Below are 25,973 nucleotides of genomic sequence, written 5' to 3'. Positions count from 1 at the left end.
CCCAAAGGGGATGAAGTGGTTTTGATTGATGTAGGTGTCCCTGCGTGGGGTTCTCTGGCCTGTGTTATACAGATCAGACTAGAGGAGTTTGTGATCCCTTCCCGCCTTTAATTTATGGCTGGGGATTTCAAAAGGAGCCAGAGGTCAGGTATCTTGGGCTGGCATAGCTCTGTTGGTTAGGGGCGTGAAGAGCTCTGATCCCTGTGCTGGCTGAAGTCCCTAGTTTAGATGCAGTTAGACCAGCAAAGCTGCGTTTTTACTGACAGAGCTTGTCCCTCTCAGAGGGGTGGGCTGATGACACCGGTTCAAAGCACATCTTTGCAGATTTAGCTGCGTCCGCACTAGGAGTCCTTTGTGTTCATGTAGCCAAAGGGAGTTAGGCACCCAGATCCAAACTCTATGGAAGTTGGGCGTTGAACTCCCTGAAACACTCAGCCTGTGCATGTATGTAAAGTTACCTCCAAGGAATTTGTTTTGTTTTTTCCCCCTCAATGAGTTTAACAAATTCCTTAGGAAGAAACTTCTGCTGTGGGAAAATTGTCTCATAAGGGCCAGATTTTTAAAGGTATTTTGAAAAGCATAAAGGAACTTAACACCCGATATCAATACGTATAATGATCCAGCCATGACAGCCCACTGCAGAGACCCTTGTATCTTCCTGGGAAGCAGCTGGCCCTGGGCACTATCAACAGGGCTGGGCTATATGGACACTGGGTCTGATGGGGAATAGCACCCCAAAGACTTGTAGTCAGTTCTTAACTCTGCCACAGGCTCACTGTGGGCAAGTCACTTTCTCTGGGACTTTTAAAAGAGATTTAGGCACCCAAATCCTAGTAAATGTCAACGGGGTTAATTATGCTTAACTCCCTTTGTGCTCCTTTGAAAATCCAGCCATGCAATATCTGAGCCTCAGTTCCCCCTGGAGTGGGAATACTCTGAGTGGCATGGGAGTGTAACTCGTCTGAGCGGCTCAGCTACTACGGTGCAGAGCGCCAGATAGGAACATAAAAGTTCGGTTACAAGGCTGATGTTGTGTCATCAGAATCGCTTCCATCACGCCACACGACGAGGTCACAAATGCAGCCTTCCGATGTGAAAACACAGAAAATTGGTGCAGGGGAAGAAATACAAGAAACAAGGGGGAACCCTAAATTACTTTCTGTGTCAATGGTTAACGTACTCAGCGCGGGGAGACATTTTTCTTCTGAAACTTTTTTCGGTAGAAATTGCAGAGTCAGCCACACCGCTTAGCATTTCATGAGTTTGTCAATTGCGCCAAATGCTTCTTTGGAAAAAGGAAAAACCACCAAAACCTGAAGGCCCCCTCCACCCCCCACAGTGTTTCATTTCAACATCTTTGAACCGAATTATTGACTTTTCAGTCTGAAAGAACTTTGCTTCAATGTTTAATTTTATTTTATTTAAATAAATTCAAAAACATTTTAAAAAGTGGTGAAAATTGAAAGAACGAGGAGTCTGGTGGCACTTTAAAGACAAACCCATTGATTTGTGTAGAAGCTTTCGTGGGTAAAAACCCCCTTCTCCAGATGCATGGCGTGAAAATGACAGATCCAGGCATCGATACACTGACACATGAAGAGAAGGGAGTCACCTCACGAGGGGAGAGACAGTGCTATATATAAATATATTATCTTGATGCCTGCATCTGTCATTTTCACGCCATGCATCTGGAGAAGGGGGGGTTCTTACCCACGAAAGCTTTTGCCCAAATCAATGGGTTCGTCTTTAAAGTGCCGCCGGACATGGCGCCCCCCCATACTTGGCAAAAAAAACCAAAAAACATTTCAGGTTTGTCCAAGGGAAATTTTTTTTTTTTTTTTTTTTTTTTTTTTACACTTTTCGCCTCACCAGCGTTTTTAATTTCCGGTCTGACCCCAAACAAACCATCTGGGGGTTGACTTTTCAAAATGACCAATGACCCAAGACCATATAATGTTGTGACTTTCCCAGCTCTAGTTTAACTGTGCCCCAGGTGGATTCCAGCCCTTTAACGGTTTGGGGTAGGGCGTGGAATGGTTTTCGCAATGCCGTTTCCCCGAGTGTGAATTATGGAGGAAATAAAGTCACTTTTGGTAGTGGGACCAGACTAACAATAAAGGCTAGTAAGTAAGAGGACGTTCATAGTATACATCTTTGTGCAAAACCCATGTACAAGGGATGGCTCAGTGGACAGGGAATGGGATATAGGGCCTTTCGTTTCTAGGGGGTGCTGTTTTCAATTTGGCCCCAGATCTGGGATGGGATATGAGGCTTTTCATAGCTAGGCAGGTAGTTGCAATCCAGTCCCAAGTCAGGGGGGACCGGCTGGCTCAGGAAAGTTGGGGAATAGAATGGGGGCATTTCAGATGTACATGGTACTGATTCCCATCCAGAGGGACCAGTGAGGTCAGGGGATAGGATCTGATTCCTTTTGCTTCTAGGACACTTGTACCAACCCAGCCCAAGGCTGAGGGAATAGCTGGCTTGGAGAGGATGGGCAATCAGATACCTACCCTCACACCTCAAGGGCGTGAGCACCAATCTGGCTGAAAGGTTTCTACGCTGGCCTGCATGGAAGAAATTTGGTCCAAGGTTGCAACTGAACAGACATTCACCTCTGCGTCACCACTAGGGCTGGCCTCCCCATGGACGGCTCAAGGACTGAATGGTCCCTGGACTTCCCTGTGACGTCTAGGCAAAGCCCTGGCAGTGGAAAGTTGAGGTGTGTTGGCAGGAAGTTTTGTATAGTTTGGACCTGCCCCGTCCGTCCCGCACCCGTCCTGTCGATAAAGGGCCTCAGAGATACCAGCAGGCAGCAGCTCCGACGAGGCCTCTGTTCATTTAGGCAGAGAGAACAACAGGAAACGTGGGCGATGGGGCTGCGGTTATAATAGTGCCTATTTACCAAAACAGCCTGCAAAGTCTCAGAGCGAGGGGTGAATTCTGTGGGCGGTTACAGGAAATCGGCCTTCGGAGCTAGAACAAAGTCTCCAGTCGCTCCGAGTAAGCTTGAGAAACAAACACACGTCACAGGCGTTGCACTCTGCAAAACCAGCCTCTCATTGTTATCTGCTCAGTCAGCCATTTGCAAAAGTACCGCACAGTCAGAAAGGGAGTGCAAAAACAACCACCACACCCCCCCTCTGCTAGGGTTAGTCAAGGGTTTGGGGTACGTAGCACAGAGTCAGGCAAATAATGATTAACTGTAAAACTAATGACGAATCTATCTGGCCTTTCGCCGGCAATAGCTAGCTAGCTGCCCAACCATATCCAGTCTTGCCTCATTGAGATCTACCCATTGATCTGCACTCCTCCAATATCCAGCCAACCATCCATCCATCATTTCCTCTGCAGTCTCTCTCCGTCCATCCCTCTGTAAGGCCTATCCTTGTCTCCCAAATAGTCCAAAACTGAAATCTAGCCATTCATGAGCAGAGACCAGAGAGTGGAACTGCCATGACACACCATGACACATTCAGTACAGAATAGGGGTGAGAAAGTGACTTTTCTGGGTATCCCAAACCCATAACGAAGGGAATGCAGAGAAAAACCAGACAACTGAGCCGCTGTCTGGAGGGTCTGACCTTTGGGGAAAGATTAAAGAAACAAACATTCATGGCTTGAAGTGATTATGTCTATAGGACAATTATCAACTAGTATTCGAATAGGTGTAGGGAGGAGAAATTTTTAAATCAAGTTTGCTCTTTTTCTAGAAAGACATGCTCTAGTGCAAACAGGAATTAGTTCAGTCAACTCTTACGGTCCAAGTAATACAGGAGGCCAGACTAGAGTAGAACAGGGGTCTTTCCTGGCTTTCTATGATTTTGTTCTGCCTTTGCTAGATTAAAGAAGAGCTGCCTACTGTCAGAAATCTCTTCCTTGTATAGACTGGGGTGAAGTTGCCCCTTGACCAATCTAGTCTATCCAAGAGGAGGTTATCTTAAGTCTCTCGCTACATGGCCTGGTTTTCAGATTTAGATGACGAGGCATGCAAGGACTGTGGTTAGTGACCCCCGACCCCCGACCATGTGATTTTTCTCTTTCACAGATCTCGAAAAATCTAAAGCTTCTATCTACCAAGTGAAGTCCCAAAATGGGATCTACTCAGCTTGCCTTATCACGGACTTCTCCCCTGGCAACATCAAAGTTGGGATCTCAGATAGATCTCTCACAGACGTCAATGCCTCCATTGTGCAGGTGAAAAACCCAGACAGCGGAGAAATGGAAGCAAGCTATGGGACGGTGCTCTGGGAAGACCAGGAGAACATTCACTGCATTGCTGAACATGAAGTGGGAGTAGACAGTATGAAGGAGAGCGCTGAGGAAGGTAAACGTGCAGGCTGGGAGGTGGTTTCTAGGCTGCAGGCTGGGCTCTGGTCCCAGATTGGTGGTGACCAATGAAATGACCCATTCTCATTGGCATGTGGGAGATATGGATAAGCTGGTGGCAGGGATGATGGGTTTTGTGGTAGGGGTCCACAGGCACCGATGCTAGGCAAGGTGCCATTAAATCTCTTTATCAATGACCTGGAAGTAAATATAAAATCGCCGTTCTTAAAATTTGTGGGTGACCCAAAGATTGGCAGAGTGGTAAACAAGGGGGCGGCCAGGGCACCCTGCTTCACGTGGCCAGTCAAATAAAACGTGCCTTGAGACAGCCGAAGGCTACACCTAGGAACACAGGCCACCCCCACAGAACAAGGGACTGTATCTCCGAGAGCAGCGACACTGAAAGGGATTATGGAGTCACAGCGGACAAGCAGCCAAAGAACAGTTTCCAGTGCGGCCCTGCAGTGAAAAGGGCTAATACTATTCTTGGACATGGCAACAAGCATCCTACTCACCTGAATGCATCCCTTCACAGCCACGGGAAGCGGAGCAGCTCCTGGCTAGGCTCGCATGCCCCAGTGAAGGTCACTGCAGACCTGTGAGGGTTGCTTTGACAGGTGGCTCAGCCCTCTGGCTGGATCAGTCTTTAGCCTGCCTGCTGGGGTCACAACTCTCCAAACTAACCTTCCGAATTCGTTCCCAGAAACAAAACCTCCCAGCCTCTCCTGCAGCCAGTCTCTTCTCCAGTTACTGAGGGGCTGTTTCAGGCTTCCTACAACCATTGCCCTCTGGCCTTTCCCCCAGCTGGGCCTTCTTAGTGCTTCCACCTGACTCCTGATACCTCTCAGGTGGGGCTTGTCCTGGAATCAGGGCGGGCTGGGCCCAGCCTCGGCAGCTCAGGGAGCGTGCCACCCTGATACAGAGGAGTAAACAGGGGAGTGGCGAGTCGGACTGGGTGGGGGGTAATTTTAACTGTGTACACAGCGTGCGGGAGCCCAGTACTGCATCCAGGTCCAGCAGCCACATTTCAAAAGGGTGTAGACTAGAGCTACAGAAACCATTTGAAAGGCTGGGAAAATCCCTTGCAGTGAGCGACCTGCAGAGCTCAGTCTGTTTATCTGACCAGAAGGGCGAGGTGGCTTGATTCGAGTGCCTGAGTGCTGCGAAAGGGGGAGCACGCAGGTCCTGGAGGCTCCTCCACCTAGCTGAGAAAGGCACAAGAGGAACCCCAGGCCAGAAGCTCAAGCCAGATAAGCTGAGATGAGATCTGAGGCACAATGTTCTAGCAGCAGGGGTGATTAGCCACTGGGACAAAATCCCCAGGGGAGTGCTGGATTCTCCAGCTCTGGCTATTGTCAGCCCAAGCCTGATGTCCGTCTGGACGATGCTTTACTCAGACACATGATTGAGATCAATACCGGGGTGCCTGGGTGAAATTCTCTGGCCTGTCTTATGCAGGGGGTCCGACTAGATGATCTAATATTCCTTCTAGCCATAAAATCTGTGACACTCTGAACCTTAGTCTGTGTTTCCACAGCACCTAGCATGAGGAAGCCCTGTTCTCAGCTGGCCCCTTAGCACAGCCATTGTAAACATGCTAAATAAAAAGACACAGATACTTATGTGAATGAAATTGTTTTGATTATTTCTATTAATAGCTGATGGGTATTTTTATTTACAGGTGACACATGCAAGATAATGGAGCTGGATGACAATTTTGAGACAGGTACGGATGCAGCATCCAGGACAAAGCTAGGACTGATAAGAGGAAGCACTTGCATAAGACCATAAGAGCGGCCAGACTGGGTCAGACCAAAGGTCCATCTAGCCCAGTGTCCTGTCCTCTGACAGTGGCCAGTGCCAGGTGACCCAAAGGGAATGAACAGAACAGATCATCACCCAGTGATCCATCCCCTGTCGCCCAATCCCAGCTTCTGGCAAACAGAGGTTAGGGACACCACTTCTTTAACCTGTGGAACTCTCTGCTGTATGGAATTGCTGAGGCAAAGAGCTTCATCTGGGACTTTCAAAGTGGGCCGAAGGGAGCTAGAGACTGACTTTCAAAGGGAGTTGGGCACCCAACTTGTGAAAATCCCAGCCTCTGTGAACAGGGTCAGCTAGTCTCTGGTAGGGTCAATGTCATCCCATTCCTTGTAGCTTCCAGCTGCATCGAACCCCCGAGTAAGAGTCAGGAGTGAGGCAGATGTCAGAATCCATAGTGTGTGTGTGTCTGATCTTTTGTGACCTTTGTTTTACTGTTGTCTTACAGACAATCAGCTAAACCTCCTGTCATTCACGCTGCTGGGCCTGAGAATCGTTTTTGTGAAAGGAGTGGCACTTAACCTGCTCCTGACCTTCTGGCTGTGGAAAAGCTAAAGTGAGTGGGATGGGGAAGGCTATGGGGATCTGTGTAATCCAGCCAGCCAGTCTTCCTTCACCCTCAAATCTCTCTCTCCATCCATCCTTTCCTCAGCAGCATCTATCTGTGTAGCTCTCTAGCCGTCTTCCCCTCCAGAGTATCTTTCTCTCTGTCCAATCTATCTGTCCATCCTTCTCTCCATGGTATCTCTCTTCCTATCATCTGTCTATCCTGGCTTCATAGTCTCTATTATTTATCAATCCATTCTTCTCAATATCTGTCATCTATCTACCTATTACCTTCTATCCTTCATTTGCCCTTGTATTATCTACCTAAGGGTCCCTCTTTTCTATCACTCCTTCCTTCCCAGGATCTGTTTATTCATCTCCACCCAACATTTTCCCTTCCCACTATCTATCCATTACCATACACACCTATCTATACCCACACACGCCTCTCTGTCCATCCAACCCCATAAACAGCTGTCTATTCATCATACCCACTATCCACACCTCTGTCAATCCATCTTTCCTTGCCAGTAGCTATCCATCTGGATATCCATCTCTCTCTTTCTGTTTTATCTTTCCATTCCTAGTTGTCTACCCAGCACAATGAAATCCTTCAACCTGGCTGGGGTCTCCAGACCTGACTGCACTGTAAACAATAAACGGACACTCTCCTTCTGCTCTCTCATTACAGGAGTGGAAGGAAAGAGGACAGATGGAATCTGGAGTGATGGGAATTCCTCAGAGACCTGGTGTCATCTCTTCACCTTCCCATGCAGCAGGAAATATAATGAAATGAATGGTCCCCATATCACCTCTGTATATAGGCCTGATGTATAATGATCTGATGTGCTTTCACTTAGCAAGTTTTAGAAGGATCTCACCTACCTAGCCTGGTTTTTCCATGACCCTCCTCCCTTTCACCCTCCACAGATTGACACATTTATCCTCACAAGCTCCCAGTGTAGGGCAAGGAATTGCTATTAACTAGAGCTGTCAACAAATGTGCATGAAAACATTTTTCGATGGAAAACTGGGTTTCAATTTTTTTGGCAGAAAGTCCCCATTTTCCTAGAAAAAAACTTCAAATTTTCATCAGAAACCGAAAATGTTTGGCTAAAAACTGAATATTTTTCAGTTTGGTTTTTTTACAGTTTTTGGCTACAAGATTTTTCAGTTTTTGTCTGAAAATTTTCAGTTTTCAGTTGTCAAACACCAAAACCAACTTTTTTTAACAATTTTTTTCCAGTGCAAATTTCAACAAAAGTGAATATTTTTTTAGTCTTCATTGAAATTTTCTGCAGAACAAACCAGCTTTACCATTAACCCTATTTTGAAAAGGGGAAACTGAAGCACAGAGACACTGAGGCTGAGATTTTTCAAAGCCTAAGGGCTTTGGGCACCTGTTTCCCTTTGAAATCAGTGGGAATTGGGCATTAAAATCCCCTAGGTTGAATTTTACACTCTCTGCCACACACTGGGATTTTCAAAGGTGCCTTGCAGAATGAGGCACCCATCTCCACTTGAAATTCAATAGCATTTAGGCAGCTAGTTCCTTTGAAAATCCAGCCAACGCATTTCTGATCGTAGTGGGTTCTTTAAGTTGACGCTAGACAAATTCAGCCTGGCAATAAAGTGCACATTAACAGTGAGGGTAATTAACAATTGGACTGTCTTAACTAGGCATGTGTGGATTTCCCCTCGCTTGTGCTCTTTACATCAAGACCGGATGTCTTTCCAAAAGGCCCGCTGTAGTTCCCCTAGACGTTACGGGCTCAAAGCAGGGATCAGCGGGCAAAACTCTCTGGCTTGTGTTATAGGCAGGAAGTTGGGCTAGACCAGAATGGTCCCATCGGGCCTCTGTGACTTGAAGAAACTTGTACACATGACCCCATGTGTCTCTAACCGTCCCTGCTCTGCAGAATTTGAGGCCAGATCCCCGGGTGTAGAATTCTTCCAGCAATTCTGGAAGAGGTGCTTTAGCCAAGCACCAGATGTGCTTGAGTCACATGCAGGTTCTGGGCCCATTGCAGGGGAGATGTAATAGCCAGGAAGTCGGACTAGTCTTTCCTGCCATAAACGCTATGAATTTATACCAGCTCTGGCCTGAACCTAGCTTTTATGTTTCAAATCTGCATTTATACCGACCTTTAGCTCTGTTAACCTGATCTCCCTATTTTCAGCCTTTCTAAATTGTGATATTTGCTCATGTTTATGCTTTGGAAAAGATTGTATCTTTTTTTTTTTCATTTCCTGCCAAGCTTCTTTGTATCGCATTGAGGAGATGATAATGTACTCAAATTTCCTTTCTGGTCTGCCCTGGGCTGCTATTAAAGAACTTGGCTGATCGTGAGAACCCTTGCTGTTTTGTGTGTTTAGCTCTGGGAGATTTATTGGGACCACCAGCTGGGGAAATACAGGAAGGAATTCCACCTAATGGACAATGCGTGGGCTTGGGTGAGAAGATGGTTGATTTTTCTCCCCAGCATCCAGTGTTGGCCGTTATTGGGAATGGGATAAAAGGCCTCTCCCCGGTGCAGGATGGGGGGTCAGGGAATGGGGTATTGGAGTTCTCCACTCTAGCCAGTTCCAATCCGTCCCCACGGCTGAGGGACTTGCTGGCTCAGAGGGGTGAGGAATGGGATTTGGGGTCTTTCCCCTCTAAGGGGCACTGGCTGAAAATATCAGCCAAAGCAAATGGCCCACATTGAAACGACAGCTCAGAACTAGAACCCAGGTCTTCCGGGGCCTGTCCTAGTGACTAGCCACACTGCCTCTCCAGCAAGAGATGCAGCACACGCCAGCGTGAGGCGGCTCAGCAGGTTTCCAGCTGCTGTCAGGAATGGTCCTGAAGATGTCACACGGGACGGCTCATAGCTAGCCTCTGCCCAACCATCCTCTTCATCTCCGCTCCACCACGGGCCACGGGGAGAACAGGGTTCCCTGCCCTCCTGTCAGCATGCTCATAACTCCTGCAGCTCCGCACTCAGACGCTGACTCGCATCCATTCTCATGCTTCAGGGCTGCAGCCCGTTGCTGGCTGAGACACGATTGGCCGGATGTATTCTGGATTCCCCCCCGCTCCTCTGAAGCATCGGGAATTGGCCCCAGCTGGCGACGGGACACCAGGCAGGGCTGGCTAGGGCGCTGCCGTGGTACAGAGAATCAATCCTCTTTCTAGATGCTGGGCTGGTGCATCTTGTTCATGTGATCAGGATCACTAGATTTGGGGTCAGGAAGGAATTTGCCCTGGGTCAGATTGACAGGGACTGGGGGGAGTTCACCTTCCTCTGCAGCATGGGGCACTGGATTTACCTGAGCATCACTCACCTAAACAATTGCCCTCCATGTAGGGGTCTGTGTCATACAAGGGGTCAGACTAGAAGCTCTAATGCTCCCATCTGGCCTGAAATCCCATGAAATCTACAAAATAGCCCTTCTCTCTAGGCAAACCACAGACCCCCGTCACCCTAGGATCTGAGCCGCGCCCAGCTCTTGAGGGATTCTACAAGGCCACCTGTAACCCTGCATGCAATTCAGGCACCCGTGCTCAAGCCAGCTTCATGCAAACCGGGCCAGGTGCGGTGAAGGGCGACTGGGATGATCAGGGGAATGGAGAGCAGCTCATAGGAGAGGGAGTGGACAGAGCGCTCACTGTAAATATACCGGGGGGCGAGGAACACTGAGCAGGGAGCTATTGCAGCAGCTGGAGGACAATGTTGGCCAAAGAACAAATGGGTATAAACTGGCCATGAACAAATTAGAAGGTTTCTAACCCTCAGAGGAGGCAGGGTCTGAAACAGCCTCCCAGCAGGAGCCAGTGGAGGACAGATGCCCAACGAGGTTTAGGATGGAGTTTGGTACCTTTATGAACAGGATGGACTGCGCCAGCAGGGTACGGGACTCAACAGCCCGGGAGGCGCCTTCCAGCCCTGTGTCCGATCGTTCGAGCCCTACCAAATTCACAGTCCAATTTCACGGTCATAGGATCTTAAAAATAGCGAATGTCATGATTTCAGCTGTTTGGCTAGTATCGGGGGGAGCCGTGTCAGTCTGTATCCACAAACACCACGAGGAGTCCGGTGGCACCTTAAAGGCTAACGGATTGATTTGGCCATAAGCTTCTGTGGGTGAAAACCCCACTTCTTCAGGTGCATGGCTCTTTATCTGCAATTGCACGGTGTTGTAATTGTAGTGGTCCTGAACCAAAAAGGAGTTGTGTGTGGGGGGGGGGGCGGGGGGGTGTCACAAAGTTATTGCAGGGGGGGTTGTGGTACTTGCCATCCTGACTCCTGGCGGTGGTGCTGGCTTCAGAGCTGGGTGGCCGGAGTGCGGCGGCTGCTGGCCGAGGGCCCGGCTCTGAAGGCAGAGCCGCCGCTAGTGGCAGGGAAGAGTAGGGTGGCCTGGGGTGGGACTGTCACTCGCACTTCTGCGCTGCTGCTGGCCGGGCCCCGCCTTCGGTGCCGGGCCCTTGGCCAGCAGCCGCCGCACTCCGGCCAGCCAGCTCTGAAGGCAGAGCCGCCGCCAGCGGCAGGGAAGAGTAGGGTGGCCTGGGGTGGGACTGTCACTCGCACTTCTGCGCTGCTGCTGGCCGGGCCCCGCCTTCGGTGCCGGGCCCTTGGCCAGCAGCCGCCGCACTCCGGCCAGCCAGCTCTGAAGGCAGAGCCGCCGCCAGCGGCAGGGAAGAGTAGGGTGGCCTGGGGTGGGACTGTCACTCGCACTTCTGCGCTGCTGCTGGCCGGGCCCCGCCTTCGGTGCCGGGCCCTTGGCCAGCAGCCGCCGCGCTCCGGCCAGCCAGCTCTGAAGGCAACAGTGCAGAAAGCAGGGTGGCAATACTGCAGCCTCCCTGGAATAACCTGGTGACCCCCCCGCAACTCCTTTTTGGGCCAGAACCACCAATTGGAGAAATGCTGGTCTCTCCCGCGAACTCTGTATAGTAGGGGGTAAAAGCAGACAAACGACCAGATTTCATGGTTTTTCATGGCCGTGAATTTGGAGCGGCCCTACCTATCATTCATGCTCATGACCTGTGAGGCCGGGAAGGATCATGACACCCTCATCACAGGTGGGAAACCGAGGCACAGAGCTATTAAGTGACGAGTTGGTGGGGGGAGGGTCACCCAGGGAGTCTGAGCGCAGCTGGAAATTGAACCCACGTGAAACAATAACTTCCAATGAGAGAGTCCCACCGCTCAATCAACTGAGTTGATCACAGGGAAGGTGAAGAGGTGAACAGGGAGATTTCCGATAGCACAGGGCTCTCTAACCTGGCACACAAATGCAAAATGGGATCCTATGGCTGGAAAGTGGAGCTAGACACTAAGGGGCAGATTGCTAACGTCATGGGTAAGTAAACACCGGAGCAAAGCCCCCGGGAATGTGGTGGATTCTCTCTCAGTTGGGGTCATTAAGGCTAGGATTCCAAAGAACCCGAGGGGAGTTGGGCTCGGAAGCTGGAGTTTCCATTGCATAGGGAATTCTGTGAGTTTGAACTTCTTCCCCAGCCTGAAACCAACCAATTTTTTAAAAATTTCTCACAAAATGAAATTCGGGAAAAAAAAAAAAAAAAAAGGTCATTCTGGATGAATCCAAACATCTCCCTTTGATACCACCAAGATATTTTGTTCTGATTTTGACCTATTAAAACATGTTATAATTTTTTAATATATATATAAAAACAAAAACTCCAAATGCCCCATTCCACAATGGGTGGATTCGACACGGTCGAAATGCTCGGACTCATCCCGCTCGACGTTTCCCCCAACTTTTTGACTTTGCCAAAAAATGGCATTTTTTCATCCTAAACTGATTGGATGAGACCATTCTGAGTGGCTCTGTTAGGCACACAACATCCAGCTGCCCCTTTGGAAATCCCAGTCTGCATCGAGATTGGCTGGCTCTTCCCAAAAGATTCGCTCAATCGCGAGTGATCGGGCGAGACACTGGACTCACCAGGGGAGACCACCAGGGCCTCTGTTTTTACCAGAGGTCAAATGAGATGATCTCATGGTCCCTGTTGTCCTAAAACACATGAGATGCCAAGAAGTTAGTAAGTTTGCTTCACAGACCCTTTTAGACTTTGAGGTTTCCTCCCCCCGTCCCACTTTGGTTTGTTGTATATGTCAACAACAAGTCCCCCCCGTGCAGCTGGGAGGCAGGAAATAACAAGTAGGACAGGAAGTGGAAAATGACTCAGAACCCAGGTGGGGGTGAGGTTAAGGACACGTCAACATTTCCATGACAACACGGCCACCCAGAGATCTGGGTCACCTTTGAAGCTCTCCCCTCCCGTGCAAACCACTTCCTCTGGAAAGAGGAGTTAAAAATATGAACGTGGCAGAGAGGGGCACGTGGCGGGGGGGAAGGGGGCACGTGGCGGGGGGGGAGGGGGGCACGTGGCGGGGCAGCCGTTAGACCACCAGCCAGGGCAGAAAGGAGACGCTGCCCACAGAGCACGCGGCCCCCGACCGCACCCGGGGGTGTGTGGAAAGAACAACCTATGTATAGAGTCACACAAGGGGAACGGAAATTACCCTGAGGGGGGAGGGGAGCTCTACATAGAGACCCTGCCCCTCCCCCTTTCATTCAAGGAGGGGGGGTCCCCTTTGGGATACATCCCTTTCACCTGCTACCAACTGATGTACCCCCCTCTATACAGGGCAGGGCCCCCCTGGGGATAACCCCGTACCCTCCTCTGCACCCCTTTGTACAGGGCAGGGTCCCCCTGGGGATAACTCCTTACCCACCTCTGCACCCCTTTATAGAGAGCAAGGTTCCCCGGGGATAACCCCCTACCCTCCTCTGCACCCCTTTATACAGGGCAGGGTCCCCCTGGGGATAACCCCTTGCCCACCTCTACACCCCTTTGTACAGGGCAGGGTCTCCCCGGGGATAACCCCCTACCCTCCTTTGCACCCCTTTATACAGAGCAGGGTCCCCCCGGGGATAACCCCCTACCCTCCTCTGCACCACTTTGTACAGGGCAGGGTCCCCCGGGGATAACCCTCTTACACTCCTGTGCACCCCTTTATACAGAGCAGGGTCCCCCCGGGGATAACGCCCTCCCCCCTCAGCACCCCTTTATGCGGGGCAGGGTCCCCCCAGGGGATAATCCCCTACCCACCTCTACACCCCTTTGTACAGGGCAGGGTTCCCATGGAAGGATGGGCCTCCGTCATCTGCTACCTTCCTCCTGCATCACCTTTGCACAGGGAGCTGGAGTTCCCCTTGGAAATACACCTCTGGGTAAGATTGCCGCTGCCCCCCTCTTCCTACATAGGGACCAAGGCTCGGGGTCTCTCTGGGACGGTTGCAGCTAATGCAGAGCCAGGACTCAGCCCCTGGGACCTTGGGGCGCCTGGGGAAGTGAGAGAAGATGAAAAGGGGGAAATTGAAAGGAATGAAATATAAGGAGGAAAAAATGTCAGCCTGTGTGCAATTCATAAAGTCAGCCACCAGAGGGCAGCAGCATCTGCAGAAACTGCAAGAAAGAAAGAAAGACAGAAAGACAGAAAGACAGAAAGGATTGTGAGTCACAAAGGGGTTTAAAGAAAAATATTCTCAGGTAATTTGGGACGATTAGTGGAAAATCTTTCACCACCAGGGGGAGAAAATGTAGCCTTTTAAATCCAAGGTACTGGTGAAGTTGTGAAAACCCACCAGATGGCACTCATGTCTTGTCAATAGGAACAGACACCCCAGAGCGGGAGGCCCTGTGCCCCGTTCCTTGCCCTCCTGAGTCAGCCAGTCCCCCTGCCCTGGGCCGAGATGGGCACAAGGGACGTAGAGGAACTGACGCACCAGGTTGGCCAGGTGCATTGGTCTGCCCTGGTGTGGCAGGGCGTGGGGCAGAGACCCGGGAGTGGATGGATGGGGTGCTCAGCAATCCGGGCAGGAACCAGCTCCCACGCTCTGATCAGCCCTGGCAGGCAGGAAGGAGGAGTGGTGTGCTGAGGAGCCCATTGGTCTGATCTGACACAGCAGGAAGTGTGTGCGCAGCAGATTAGGAAAGGGACAGATTTTAAAATGTTATTAAAGCTAATGTTACAAAAAGTTCTACGGTACATAGGTTGGGGAAAGAGTGTCGGCAATCTGGGTGTAGTGCTTAGATTACCCACAAACACACCGTTAGCTTGTAAGTCCCATGACACAGAGCAATGACCCAAAGCAGCACTAAAGCTGAAAATACCCTAATGCCACTGTACACGCCCCCAGGTCTGGTCACCTCCTCTCAGAAAGACACATTAGAATTGGAAAAGGTGCAGAGAGGGGCAACAAGAATGATGAGGGGGATGGGACGGCTTCCGGAGGAGGAGAGATTAAACGCCCTGGGACCGGTCAGCTTAGAAAAGAGGGCTAAGGGGGTATGAGAGAGCAGTGGTTCTCAGCCAGGCCTCTGGGGTCCGCAAGGGTCTTCCAGGGGGTACAGCCTCGGGGTACAACAGGCTACATGAAACGCACAGCAGAGTCAGTACAAACTCAGATTTCATACAGACAACTTGTTTATACTGCTCGATATGCTGTACGCTGAAATGCCAGGACAATATCGATATTCCAGTTGAGTTATTTGATAATTATATGGCACAAAGTCAGCCATTGTTCAGTAGGAGGGTGGCTGGGACCCTGTTGTATTTTTAGGTCTGATTTTGTAGGCAAGTCATTCTTAAGTGAGCTGAAACTTGGGGTTACACAAGACAAAGGGGTACAGTCGTCTGGAATGGCTGAGAGCCGCTGGGACAGAGGGGTATAAAATCAAGCCTGGTGTGGAGAAAGTAATTGTTATTTTCCCCTTCACTTACCACAAGCCTAGGAGTCAGAACCGGGGCGCCCAAGGAAACGAACAGCAGCAGGTGTAAAACAAGCAGAAGGAAGTTCTTCTTCTCACAGCGCACCCTCAGCCTGGGGAACTGGTTACCAGGGGACGTTGTGAAGGCCAAAAATATACCTGGGGTCAAAACATAATTACATTAAGTTCCTGGAGGCCAGGTCCATCAATGGCAATGAGCCAGGAATGCAACCCCATGGCCTGGGTGTCCCTAAACCTCCAGCTGCCAGACGCTGGGACGGGACAAGAGGGATCACCCTGGATCACCCAGAACTGCCCGGTTCTGGTCGTTCCCGCTGGGGCCCCTGGCACTGGCCGCTGTCGGAAGACAGGACACTGGGCCATTGGACCATTGCTCCGACCCAGAACAGCTGTTCTTATTTCGGATTTCAGTGAGTGGAGGCAACTTTCGGCAGGACATCCGAGGGCCGCTTAGTTCCCTGGCTGCTCTTGGGTTCAAGGATAAAATGTAAACATTGTCCTTTGGGAACATTTCTCAGACAATTGCCTCGATTTTAACGTGTCCTAGAGGGGCACTGCAGCGAAATGACCAGCCCAGGACAGCGTTTTGGTGGGTGCCGCCGTGGAGGAGGAAAGGGATGGTGCCAGCTTGCCCTGACCGGGCGCTGGGGGGGTGCGGTGCGGTCACCCGGGAGGAGGGGAAGCAAGGAGGCGCTCAAGGATCCATACTGTTGGCTAGGCTGGCCGGTGAGCTGGGAAAGCAGATAGCCCCAGGGCCCCCCGCACTTGGGAGAATCCAGAACTGGAACAGACAAGCTCAGCATTCGCGCCAACAGCCAAGTTTCTCGGCCTTGGCCCTCTGGGGAGCATGGGAAGGGTGGACCCACGGCCAAGGCTGGGCACTGATCTCTACTCGACACCTCAGGGTGCTCCCAGTCCCGCAGTGTGAGCACCCAGTGCTGAGACATACACCCCCCAGGGCTGGACCCCGTGTTGTGGGGGAGGGAGTTTAGGCCCCAGGGAAGGAGTTGCCATCACAGGCAGGAGCCCACGGGGCAGGCACCCCTTCCCCACAGCTCCCTGCTTGGCCTGGGGCCTCCTGTCAGCACTGCCAGGCTTGGCTGCTGATGCCAGGAACAGCGAGCAGCATCTCGGCAGCTGGCTCCTCGCCCCTCCGCCTCTTGGGACGGGCCAAGAACAGCCCGGCATGCCTTGGTGGGAAGCATGGGGAGGACCGTCTCCCCCATTCTATTTAAATGGCAGCCTGGGGGGCGGGGGGACACGGGGCGAGAAGGACCCATTGGCCTGGTCTCATGCAGCAGGGGTTGCGTACGCAGGGGAACACCGGGCTAGGCAGGCTCAGGGCCCTGATCCCATGGAGCCAGGTACGTATATAGGACCAGGAAAGCTCCAGGGCTTGAGCCACAAGGGTGCTGGGGTAGCAGGTAGAGAGGCCCCTGCTCCACCCAGCCCAGCGCAGAGGCGGGGGCTGCTGTGTCCACTCAGCGAGTCGGCGTAGAGCATTGCTCATTCGCTGCAACACCTTGTTACCCTGTCCCACCTGAATCCCGCCGTTCCTGACCCGTGGAGAGGCCAGCGCCCACCTTCGAACTGGGCTCTTGTCCCAAAGTCACGCCCCTTGCTGGCCTCCCAGAGGAGACCCTTCCAACCCAGCCACGCCACGGGAGACGCGCTGCTCCTGGAACACGTGCGGCTTGAAAAGCAAGCTGGGAGGTGAGCTCCACTCCGGAGCAGGGACTAGACACAGGGAAGAAAGCACAGCCCCGGGGGACGGGAAAGGCTTGGCTTGCTTCGCCCAGCCGAAGGAGGGCTGAGGGGAGCCGACTGCTCTCCCTACGTGCGGCTGCGGGGTAGAACACCAGCAAGGGAGAAGAGCTTTTGAAGTGTAAAGACAATGTCGACAGGGGACCACATGGGGATAAATCGGCCCTGAATAAACAATCTGGAAATGACAAAAAGGTTTCCAGCCCTCTCCAAGGCGCGAGGGCCCGGAGCAGCCTCCCCTAGCAGGAGTGGGGACAAACCACCTCGCCGGTCTGGAGATGGAGCGGGATGAATTTACGAAGGCGATTAGAGGAAGGAGTTGCTTAGCACAGCAGGGCCTGGACTCGAGGTCCCTCGCTGCCCCGTTCTCAGCTCCGAGATGCGTTAATGGAGAGATCAGGGTGAGGGGAGACGCGCTTTGGGATCTCAGGAATGGGGAGGGTCTAGCACAGGGGTGGGTAAACTACAGCCCGCCAGCTTCTGCTGGGGAGCAGGGTCAGGGGTTTGCCCCACTCCGGTGCTTCAGCCGGGGAGCAGGGTCAGGGGCTTGCCCCACTCCGGTGCTCCAGCCGGGGAGCAGGGTCAGGGGCTGCTCCATGCGGCTCCCGGAAACAGCAGCACGGCCCCACTCTGGCTTCTATGCGTAGGGGCAGCCAGGGGGCTTCGCTCTGCACACTGCCTCCCCCCCCGCCCCCCCCAAGCACAGCCCCCATTGGCCGGGAACTACGGCCCATGGGAGCTGCAGGGGCAGCACCTGCGGACAGGGCAGCGTGCAGAGCCGCCTGGCTGCAGCTCCGCATAGGAGCCAGATGGGAGACATGGCCACTGCTTCCAGGAGCTGCTTGAGGTAAGCACCTCCTGGAGCCTGCACCCCTGATCCCCCTCCCGCCCTCCGAACCCCTTGGTCCCAGCCCAGAGCATCCTCCTGCATCCAAAACTCATCCCCAGCCCCAGCCCAGAGCCTGCACCCCACACCCCACACCGCCACCCAGCCCCCTCCCGCACCCTGAACTCCTCATTTCTGGCCCCACCCCAGAGCCCTGACCCCATCCTGCACCCCAAACCCAATTTTGTGAGCATTCATAGCCCACCATACAAATTTCTATTCCCAGATGTGGCCCTTGGGCCAAAAAGTTTGCCCACTCTTAATCTAGAGCCCCACTCTACACCCCAGCTATCCCACATCCACCCCACAAAGAGAGCTTCTCCCTTCTGCTCACTCTAATCAGAGCCCAGAGCAAGCAGCTTGCTCTTCCCAGCCAGCCTACAGCTACAGAAGACAGTGGGTCAAGCCCAGCCCAGCTTGGGAGTAACTGAAATTAATTGTCCGGCTGGTCATTTGGGAGCTCTCAGTCAATTGGCACGGAGCAGAAGCTGCCCTTGCCTGTGGTAGCATAAGGAGAGAGGCTCAAACGCTCAGTGGGGTGGTGGACTCTCCCCATAGTCACAGCTAACCCCAATGCCCCAGAGCGGAGTCGGGGGGCACTCTGCTAAACACAGTAGGGGGCATTCATCCCCAAGTCACAGCTGGTTCCAGGATAGCACAAGGAGGCACTGAGCAGGGGGGGTTGAGGAGGGTGAGCTCCCCCCGGGGGTCAGCCCTAACCCCAGGGTCACAGGGGGGAACACTCTGCAGGGCAGGGTGTGTGTGAAATAGGGACAGAGCCTTCCCCCGCCTGCAGCTGCTCTGGAGACTCAGAGGCCAGGGGGAGAACGCACACACACAAACAGGTGGGGGAGCATTTGCCTGGAAGATCCTAAAATAGAAACAACCCCCCCTTCTTCCCCCCAAAGTACTGTCTCAACCCAAACTTTCCACAGCTCCCCCCTGCAATTGCTTTGGAGGCCGGGGGCCCTGGACCACAGAGCGATGGTTTCCATGTGATAAGAGACGGGAAGTGAGGGGTGGGCATGGGGTTTGGGTTTCCATGGCAACCCGCTTCCTGCTCCCCCCCCACCCCCCGAAACTGGGTCATGCAGAAGTGACTGCTGGGGAGAAGGCGTGGGGCTGGGTGAGTCTCCCTGAATGGGGGGCGGTGGGGGGTGAGCTGGGGAAGGGAAAGCTGAGGAACCCCCTGATCCATCACAGAAGTGCCAGACACAGAACCCCAGAACAATGGGGTTTATTGGGGGATGGGGTCACAAGCGGTGAGGGGGAGGGGCTGCCATCTTCTCAAGAGGCCTCATCAGTTTGCACTGTTGCAGCCCTTCCCCATGAGGGGCAGGACCCACGTCCATGGGGGGCTGGCACATCTGTCCCCTGGGCATGGCATCAGCCGACCATGAGAGGTAGTCAGGACCTGCAGGGAGACAGAGGGGGCACAAAGATATCTGGAGTTACTGCAGGGGAAGATGGGGGGATCCCCCAAATTACACAGACTTCCCCCCCCCGACCTCCAGAAACACCGTGACCCTGAGCTCGCAGCCAGGTTCCATGACCCCCATCTCCTCACATTTCTTCCCTCTCAGAGCCCTGGTCCAAGCTCCTCCATCGCCCCAAATTCCAGCCCTGTGTCCTCTGCAGCTCAGTAAGAACGGCCATCCTGGCTCAGACCAAAGGTCCATCCAGCCCAGTGTCCTGTCTGCCGACAGTGGCCAATGCCAGGTGCCCCAGAGGGAATGAACAGAACAGGGAGTCATCACGTGATCCATCCCATCACCCATTCCCAGCGTCTGGCAAACAGAGGCTAGGGAAACCATCCCTGCTCACCCTGGTTTGGGGTCCTCACCCACAGTTTGAGAACCTCTCATGTAGATCGTACAGATCTCCAGGCCTGTAACCCCCCAAACTCCATCCACTCCTTGGTCTCCAGCTGAGCCCTGACACTCTGCCTCCTGCAGGGCCACTACACCAGGATTAACTCCACTCCTCTCAGCCAGGGACAGAACCCAGGCTCCCTGTTCCCTCTGCCTCACAGCAGCAAAGAGAAAAGACGTCTCCAGAAATCCTGTTTGCTACTGACAGAGTTCAAAGGGCACGTCAGCCTCAGGCAGAAAGATGAGCAGTGGGGGTCTTGGAGTCAGGGCTCCTGGGTTCTGTCCCAGCTCGGGGCGGGGGGGAGGAAGGGCAGTGGGTTACAGCAGAGGGGCCAGGTATCAGGACTCCTTGGTCCTATCCCGGCTCAGGGAGTGCGGCCCAGCAGAGAGGCTGGGTGTCAGGACTCCTGGGTCCTATCTCAGATCGAGGAGGGGAGTGTAGCCCAGTGGGTTACAGCAGAGGGGCTGGCTGTCAGGACTCCTGGGTCCTATCCCAGCTTGGGGAGTGGAGTGGGGCCCAGCAGAGGGGCCGGGGGTCAGAAACTGTGGGTTCTAGTCCCAGCTCTCTTCCAGCCCACAGAAGTTTAAGCCGCCAAGGCAAACAGACTGGCCCCCAGTCGGATGCTGCTGGGCCCCACCCCTGAGCCGTACCTAATGGTCCCCTGGCTCAGCCCACGAAGTTGATGACGACGAGGTGCAGGATGGTGCTGGCAAAGAGGAAGTCGGCGAAGGCCCGCTCTGGCGAGATGCCCTGGAAGTCACCTTTGTTCTGTGGGTTGATCTGGATCCGCAGGCAAACTAGGGAACGGGAGGAGAGAGCAGCTTGCACCAGGGGCCGTGTCTGGGGGACAGGGTGGGGAAGGAGACCAAGACAGCAGGAGGTGGTGCAGCTTCTCCAGGCTGGAGCTGCTCATGGTGCTGCTGAACCCCCACAGGAAGGGGCCCACATCCAGGCAGTGCTGGGAACAGGCTCAGCCCCCAGGAGGAAGCTGCCCATAGCTCTGAGGAAGCAGCTCAGGCTGGGCAGGAGTGCTGCTCACTCAGGGATGGGGTTGCCATGGGGTGGTATGTCGTTGCCTTGGGTTACTCGCCGCCTAGGATGAAGCTGCCCACAGAACTGAGGAGCTTGAGTAAGAGATGCCCAGGCGGGGGGGCGGGGGAGAGGAGGCAGCAGTTCCTATGGAGTAGGGATGCCATGGGGGTTACTCTGGGAAGAGGCTGCTGACTACTATGGCGGCCTGGGGACAGGTTACGACTGGTGCCCACCACGTAGAGCGAAGCTGCGCAAGGAGGAGATGAACCTACTCAGGAGGCAGCTGAAGAGGAAGGTGCCCAGACAGCGCAGGGGGAATCATTACAATGAGACACCGTTGCCATAAGGGGTGTGACGCTTTGGGGCTCACCCAGACCAGCGAGGGGTTCAGCCAATACCTACCTTGCAACTCTGGATGCCTTAAACACTGTGCCTCACAGCCCTGGTGCCCACTGCCAGGTTAACGCTCTAACACTGGCTTCCACCGCCCAGCTACTGTTGCAGGGGGACCTCTAGCCCCAAGCTCTCCCCAAAATGTTTTTCTGCAGTGCTGAGCCCCCGTGACTTTAATAAGCATGCGGCTCCTCTAAAGAGGCAGGGCCAAGCAGTCTGTTAGCTGAGTGAGAATTAACACACCCTCCACTTCAATACACAGTTCTGAGCTGGTTTACAGTAAAACAAGTTGCTTAGCGAAGGAACAGATTTAAGTGGTACCAAGTAGAAGGAATAGGGACAGAAATTGTCTCAAACAAACCAAAGTAAAAGTCTGCTTCTAAGACCGAAGTCTAACTTAAACTAGAGTCTTTGTTCAAAGTAGTTTTCTCACCACACTTGCTTCCAGTATGGCCGGCCAATCTTCAGCCAAGATCCAAACAGAGCCCAAGGCATTTGGTTTCTTCGTCTCCTCAGGTGAAGGATGATGCCAATGTCTCTCTGCCCCCCCCTTATGTTACCCCAAAGTTCACTGTGTTTTGAGAGCCAGAAAGGGTTCCAGGGGTGCAGAGTCTGAGCCCCCGCTCTGCTCACTATGCTGCTGCTGGTTAGCTTTGTTTACCAGAGATGAGAATGTGCTTTCATTGTCTTCTGCCAGGAATCAAGCCGGCCAGACAGGTAAACGCACGTTCTTTCACCTAAGGAAACTGTGGAAAGATTTGTATGCAGCGTTGTTGTAGCCGTGTTGGTCCCAGGATATTAAAGAGACAAGGTGGGTGACGGAATATCTTTTATTGGACCAACTTCCATTAGCAAGAGACACAAACTTCGGAGCTTATTGAGAGCTCTTCTTCAGGTCTGGGAAAAAGCTGTGTGCAAGTGCCAAAGCTTGTCTCTGTTGACAACAGAACTTGGTCCAATGAAAGAATTATTTCACCTACCTTGTCTCTCGGACAAAGCTTGTAACGTGCTAGAATTACGTTTCAGTCATTACGAATTGTGGTTTGTTTTATTTGTGACCTTCCCTGCCTCTTTCACGTGTAATCACTTAAACCCAGGCTCCTGGTCAATACGCTTATTTTTGTTTGGCTACAAAACCATCTTAGTGATGTCTAATGAACTGAAGTGCCGGTCTTCAGCTAAACTCCCAGGCTGGCGTGGGCTCTGTCTGTTCGGAGGCGGTGAATGTGATTTGCGTGAGGGTCCCGGCAGAGGGAGCGGACGCTGCTGGTGCTGCCCTGCGAGCGGTAAGCAGGCTGGTGGAAGGCAGGGCGAGGCCACTGTGCTGCGCACCGGCTGCTGGTGTCGGGGCTCGGAGCCGAAGCTGCACAGAAGCACCCAGGGCAGGCAGTGACAACCCACTACTGGCCTTGGTGAACCCCCCGTAAGATCAGAGGGGGTTCCTATGGGATGGTGCTGCCATGGAAAATATGGTGGGGTTACCATGGGGGTTACTCTGGGGTAGCGCTCCCATAGATACAGCCACCATGAGAAGATGCTGTTGCCATGCGGGGGCAGGGGGTTACTACAGAATGGGGTTTCAAAGGGGGTTACTATGGGAGGGGAAAGGTGGGGAGATTACTACAGAAGAGTATGGGGGGGTTACTATGGGATGGGGTTGCTGGGGGGGGCATTGCCAGGGGAGGGGGAAGAAGAGGTCACTATGGGAGGGCGTTGCCGGGGGAACAGGCAGGCGGGTCACAGGGGCGGGCGGGTCACTAGGGGAGGACGTTGCCCGGGGGAAATGGGCGAGCGGGTCACTATGGGATGGCGTTGCCCGGGAGAGGAGAGGTCGCTATGGGATGGCGTTGCCGGGGGGACGGGCGAGCGGGTCACTATGGGATGGCGTTGCCCGGGAGAGGAGAGGTCGCTATGGGATGGCGTTGCCGGGGGGACGGGCGGGCGGGTCACGGGGGGAGGGCGCTGCCCGGGGGAGGAGAGGTCGCTCTGGGACGGGCGGCGGGTCACGTCACGGGGGGAGGGCGCTGCCGGGGGGACGGGCGAGCGGGTCACTATGGGATGGCGTTGCCCGGGGGAGGAGAGGTCGCTATGGGATGGCGTTGCCGGGGGAAATGGGCGAGCGGGTCACTATGGGATGGCGTTGCCCGGGAGAGGAGAGGTCGCTATGGGATGGCGTTGCCGGGGGGACGGGCGGGCGGGTCACGGGGGGAGGGCGCTGCCCGGGGGAGGAGAGGTCGCTCTGGGACGGGCGGCGGGTCACGTCACGGGGGGAGGGCGCTGCCGGGGGGACGGGCGAGCGGGTCACTATGGGATGGCGTTGCCCGGGGGAGGAGAGGTCGCTCTGGGAGGGCGCTGCCGGGGGGGCGGGCGGGCGGGTCACGGGGGGAGGGCGCTGCCCGGGGGAGGAGAGGTCGCTATGGGACGGGCGGCGGGTCACGTCACGGGGGGACGGGCGGGCGGGTCACTATGGGATGGCGTTGCCCGGGAGAGGAGAGGTCGCTATGGGATGGCGTTGCCGGGGGGACGGGCGGGCGGGTCACGGGGGGAGGGCGCTGCCCGGGGGAGGAGAGGTCGCTCTGGGACGGGTGGGCGGGTCACGGGGGGAGGGCGCTGCCGGGGGGACGGGCGGGTCACGGGGGGAGGGCGCTGCCGGGGGGACGGGCGGGCGGGTCACTATGGGATGGCGTTGCCCGGGAGAGGAGAGGTCGCTATGGGATGGCGTTGCCGGGGGGACGGGCGGGCGGGTCACGGGGGGAGGGCGCTGCCCGGGGGAGGAGAGGTCGCTCTGGGACGGGCGGGCGGGTCACGTCACGGGGGGAGGGCGCTGCCGGGGGGACGGGCGAGCGGGTCACTATGGGATGGCGTTGCCCGGGAGAGGAGAGGTCGCTATGGGATGGCGTTGCCGGGGGGACGGGCGAGCGGGTCACTATGGGATGGCGTTGCCCGGGGGAGGAGAGGTCGCTATGGGATGGCGTTGCCGGGGGGACGGGCGAGCGGGTCACTATGGGATGGCGTTGCCCGGGGGAGGAGAGGTCGCTATGGGATGGCGTTGCCGGGGGAACCCGGGGTGGGTCACGGGGGGAGGGCGCTGCCTGGGAGAGGAGAGGTCGCTATGGGAGGGCGCTGCCGGGGGAGCGGCCGGGCGGGTCACGGGGGGAGGGCGTTGCCGGGGGGACGGACGGGCGGGTCACGGGGGGAGGGCGTTGCCCGGGGGAGGAGAGGTCGCTCTGGGAGGGCGCTGCCGGGGGGACGGGCGGGTCACGGGGGGAGGGCGTTGCCGGGGGGACGGACGGGCGGGTCACTATGGGATGGCGTTGCCCGGGGGAGGAGAGGTCGCTCTGGGAGGGCGCTGCCGGGGGGACGGGCGGGTCACGGGGGGAGGGCGCTGCCGGGGGGACGGGCGGGTCACGGGGGGAGGGCGCTGCCGGGGGGACGGGCGGGTCACGGGGGGAGGGCGTTGCCGGGGGGACGGGCGGGCGGGCGGGTCACTATGGGATGGCGTTGCCCGGGGGAGGAGAGGTCGCTCTGGGAGGGCGCTGCCGGGGGGACGGGCGGCGGGTCACGGGGCGGGCGCTCCCCGGCACTCACCGCCCAGGATGAAGCTGCCCACGGCGGAGATGAAGCCGCTGAGGAAGGAGTTGAAGGGGAAGGTGCCCACGCCCAGGCAGTAGCCGAACTGCAGCGCGCCGCTCAGCAGCACGTAGAGCAGATACGCGTCCAGCACCTTGAGGCGGCTGGCGGTGCCGCTGCTGTACTCGGCCAGGAAGCGCCGCACCACGGAGCCCACCGAGCCGCCGCCGCCGGCCGCCGCCGCGCCCGACATGGCCCCGCCGCGCGCTGAGCTGGCCGGAAGCCACCTGCCGCAGGGCGGCGAGAACTTCCGGGGCGCCGCGCGCGCGCGCAGGCGCAGACAAGCCAATGACGGACCGCGCAGGCGCGGTGACTGAGCCCTTCAGTATAGCTGCCCAGGCGTCTTGGGCACCTCCACGTCAGATTTGTGCTCAATGCGCATGCGTCTTATTGTGATCGCCATAGGGCGCCGACTGTGATGTTCCAGAGGCATGCGCAAGGTGCACTTCCGGGGAGCTTGAAAATACAATTCGCATGCGCACTCCCGGCCTAGCAACAGCAACTCCCCCCATGTGCGCATGCGTGGAAACGCCCTTTTTCAGCCTTTGCGTTTCTCCGTGGTCCAATCAGAATCCAGCGCTAGGCTGTTGCTGGGTCGATTAGGAGGTTGATGACGTGGGGACGGGGAACATGGGGAACGAGACCCCGGAGTCACGGTTCCGGGAACTTTCCGTACCTACACGGCCACCTGAGGAACCCCCGCATTCTACCCCACGTGTGTCCCCCCATAGAGTGTCCCTTACACCCCTCCGAGCCCCCCTGTAACCCACGTGCCCCTCACCCAACCACCCCCTTCCGAGCCCCCCTGTAACCCACGTGCCCCCCCCTTTCCGAGCCCCCCCTTGTAACCCACGTGCCCCCCCCTTTCCGAGCCCCCCTGTAACCCACGTGCCCCCC

At 55.1% G+C, this 25,973-nt stretch overlaps 1 protein-coding gene, 1 long non-coding RNA gene and 1 gene segment (V, D, J or C); 1 reads left to right on the top strand and 2 right to left on the bottom strand.

Moving 5' to 3' along the window:
• The window catches only part of LOC125628999 (M1-specific T cell receptor alpha chain-like), a 47,853-nt gene extending 38,804 nt beyond the window's left edge, over nt 1-9,049 (top strand). The window contains 4 exon segments of the C gene segment in view: nt 4,049-4,327; nt 6,011-6,055; nt 6,599-6,706; nt 7,388-9,049. Of these exon segments, the coding sequence occupies nt 4,049-4,327; nt 6,011-6,055; nt 6,599-6,705 (431 nt within the window).
• A 2,058-nt stretch (nt 9,050-11,107) lies between these two features.
• LOC125629005 (uncharacterized) lies at nt 11,108-18,026 on the bottom strand. Its single transcript, XR_007354334.2, has 3 exons — nt 15,492-18,026; nt 13,817-14,050; nt 11,108-12,714 (listed from the first exon to the last, which is right to left on the bottom strand). It is a non-coding gene; the product is annotated as an uncharacterized LOC125629005 (long non-coding RNA).
• Nucleotides 18,027-19,370: 1,344 nt separating this feature from the next.
• Nucleotides 19,371-25,320, bottom strand: DAD1 (defender against cell death 1). Of its 2 annotated transcripts, XM_048834279.2 has the most exons (3): nt 25,035-25,308; nt 20,672-20,818; nt 19,371-19,563 (listed from the first exon to the last, which is right to left on the bottom strand). In XM_048834279.2, exons 1-2 carry the CDS (start codon nt 25,267-25,269, stop codon nt 20,688-20,690), a joined length of 366 nt encoding a protein of 121 aa, XP_048690236.1. In that variant the 5' UTR covers nt 25,270-25,308; the 3' UTR covers nt 19,371-19,563; nt 20,672-20,687. The 2 variants fall into 2 exon arrangements, with proteins under 2 accessions (XP_048690236.1, XP_074975078.1); XM_075118977.1 differs by lacking the exon at nt 20,672-20,818 and having other exon boundaries at nt 25,035-25,320.
• Between the last annotated feature and the right edge of the window lie 653 nt (nt 25,321-25,973).

The sequence above is a fragment of the Caretta caretta genome, chromosome 13 (assembly GCF_965140235.1).
Source record: "Caretta caretta isolate rCarCar2 chromosome 13, rCarCar1.hap1, whole genome shotgun sequence".
Lineage (NCBI taxonomy): Eukaryota > Metazoa > Chordata > Testudines > Cheloniidae > Caretta > Caretta caretta.
Note: the sequence above shows the minus strand (reverse complement) of the source record. Positions and strands in the feature narration are given on the sequence as shown.

What these genes read in the sequence shown, in the direction of transcription:
- DAD1 (XM_075118977.1), bottom strand. Translation starts at nt 25,269, where the DNA reads ATGTCGGGCGCGGCGGCGGCCGGCGGCGGCGGCTCGGTGGGCTCCGTG. An exon ending in GGGCAGCTTCATCCTGGGCG is followed by an intron (nt 19,564 to 25,034) that starts GTGAGTGCCGGG and finishes GTCTCCCTGCAG; the next exon opens with GTCCTGACTACCTCTCATGG.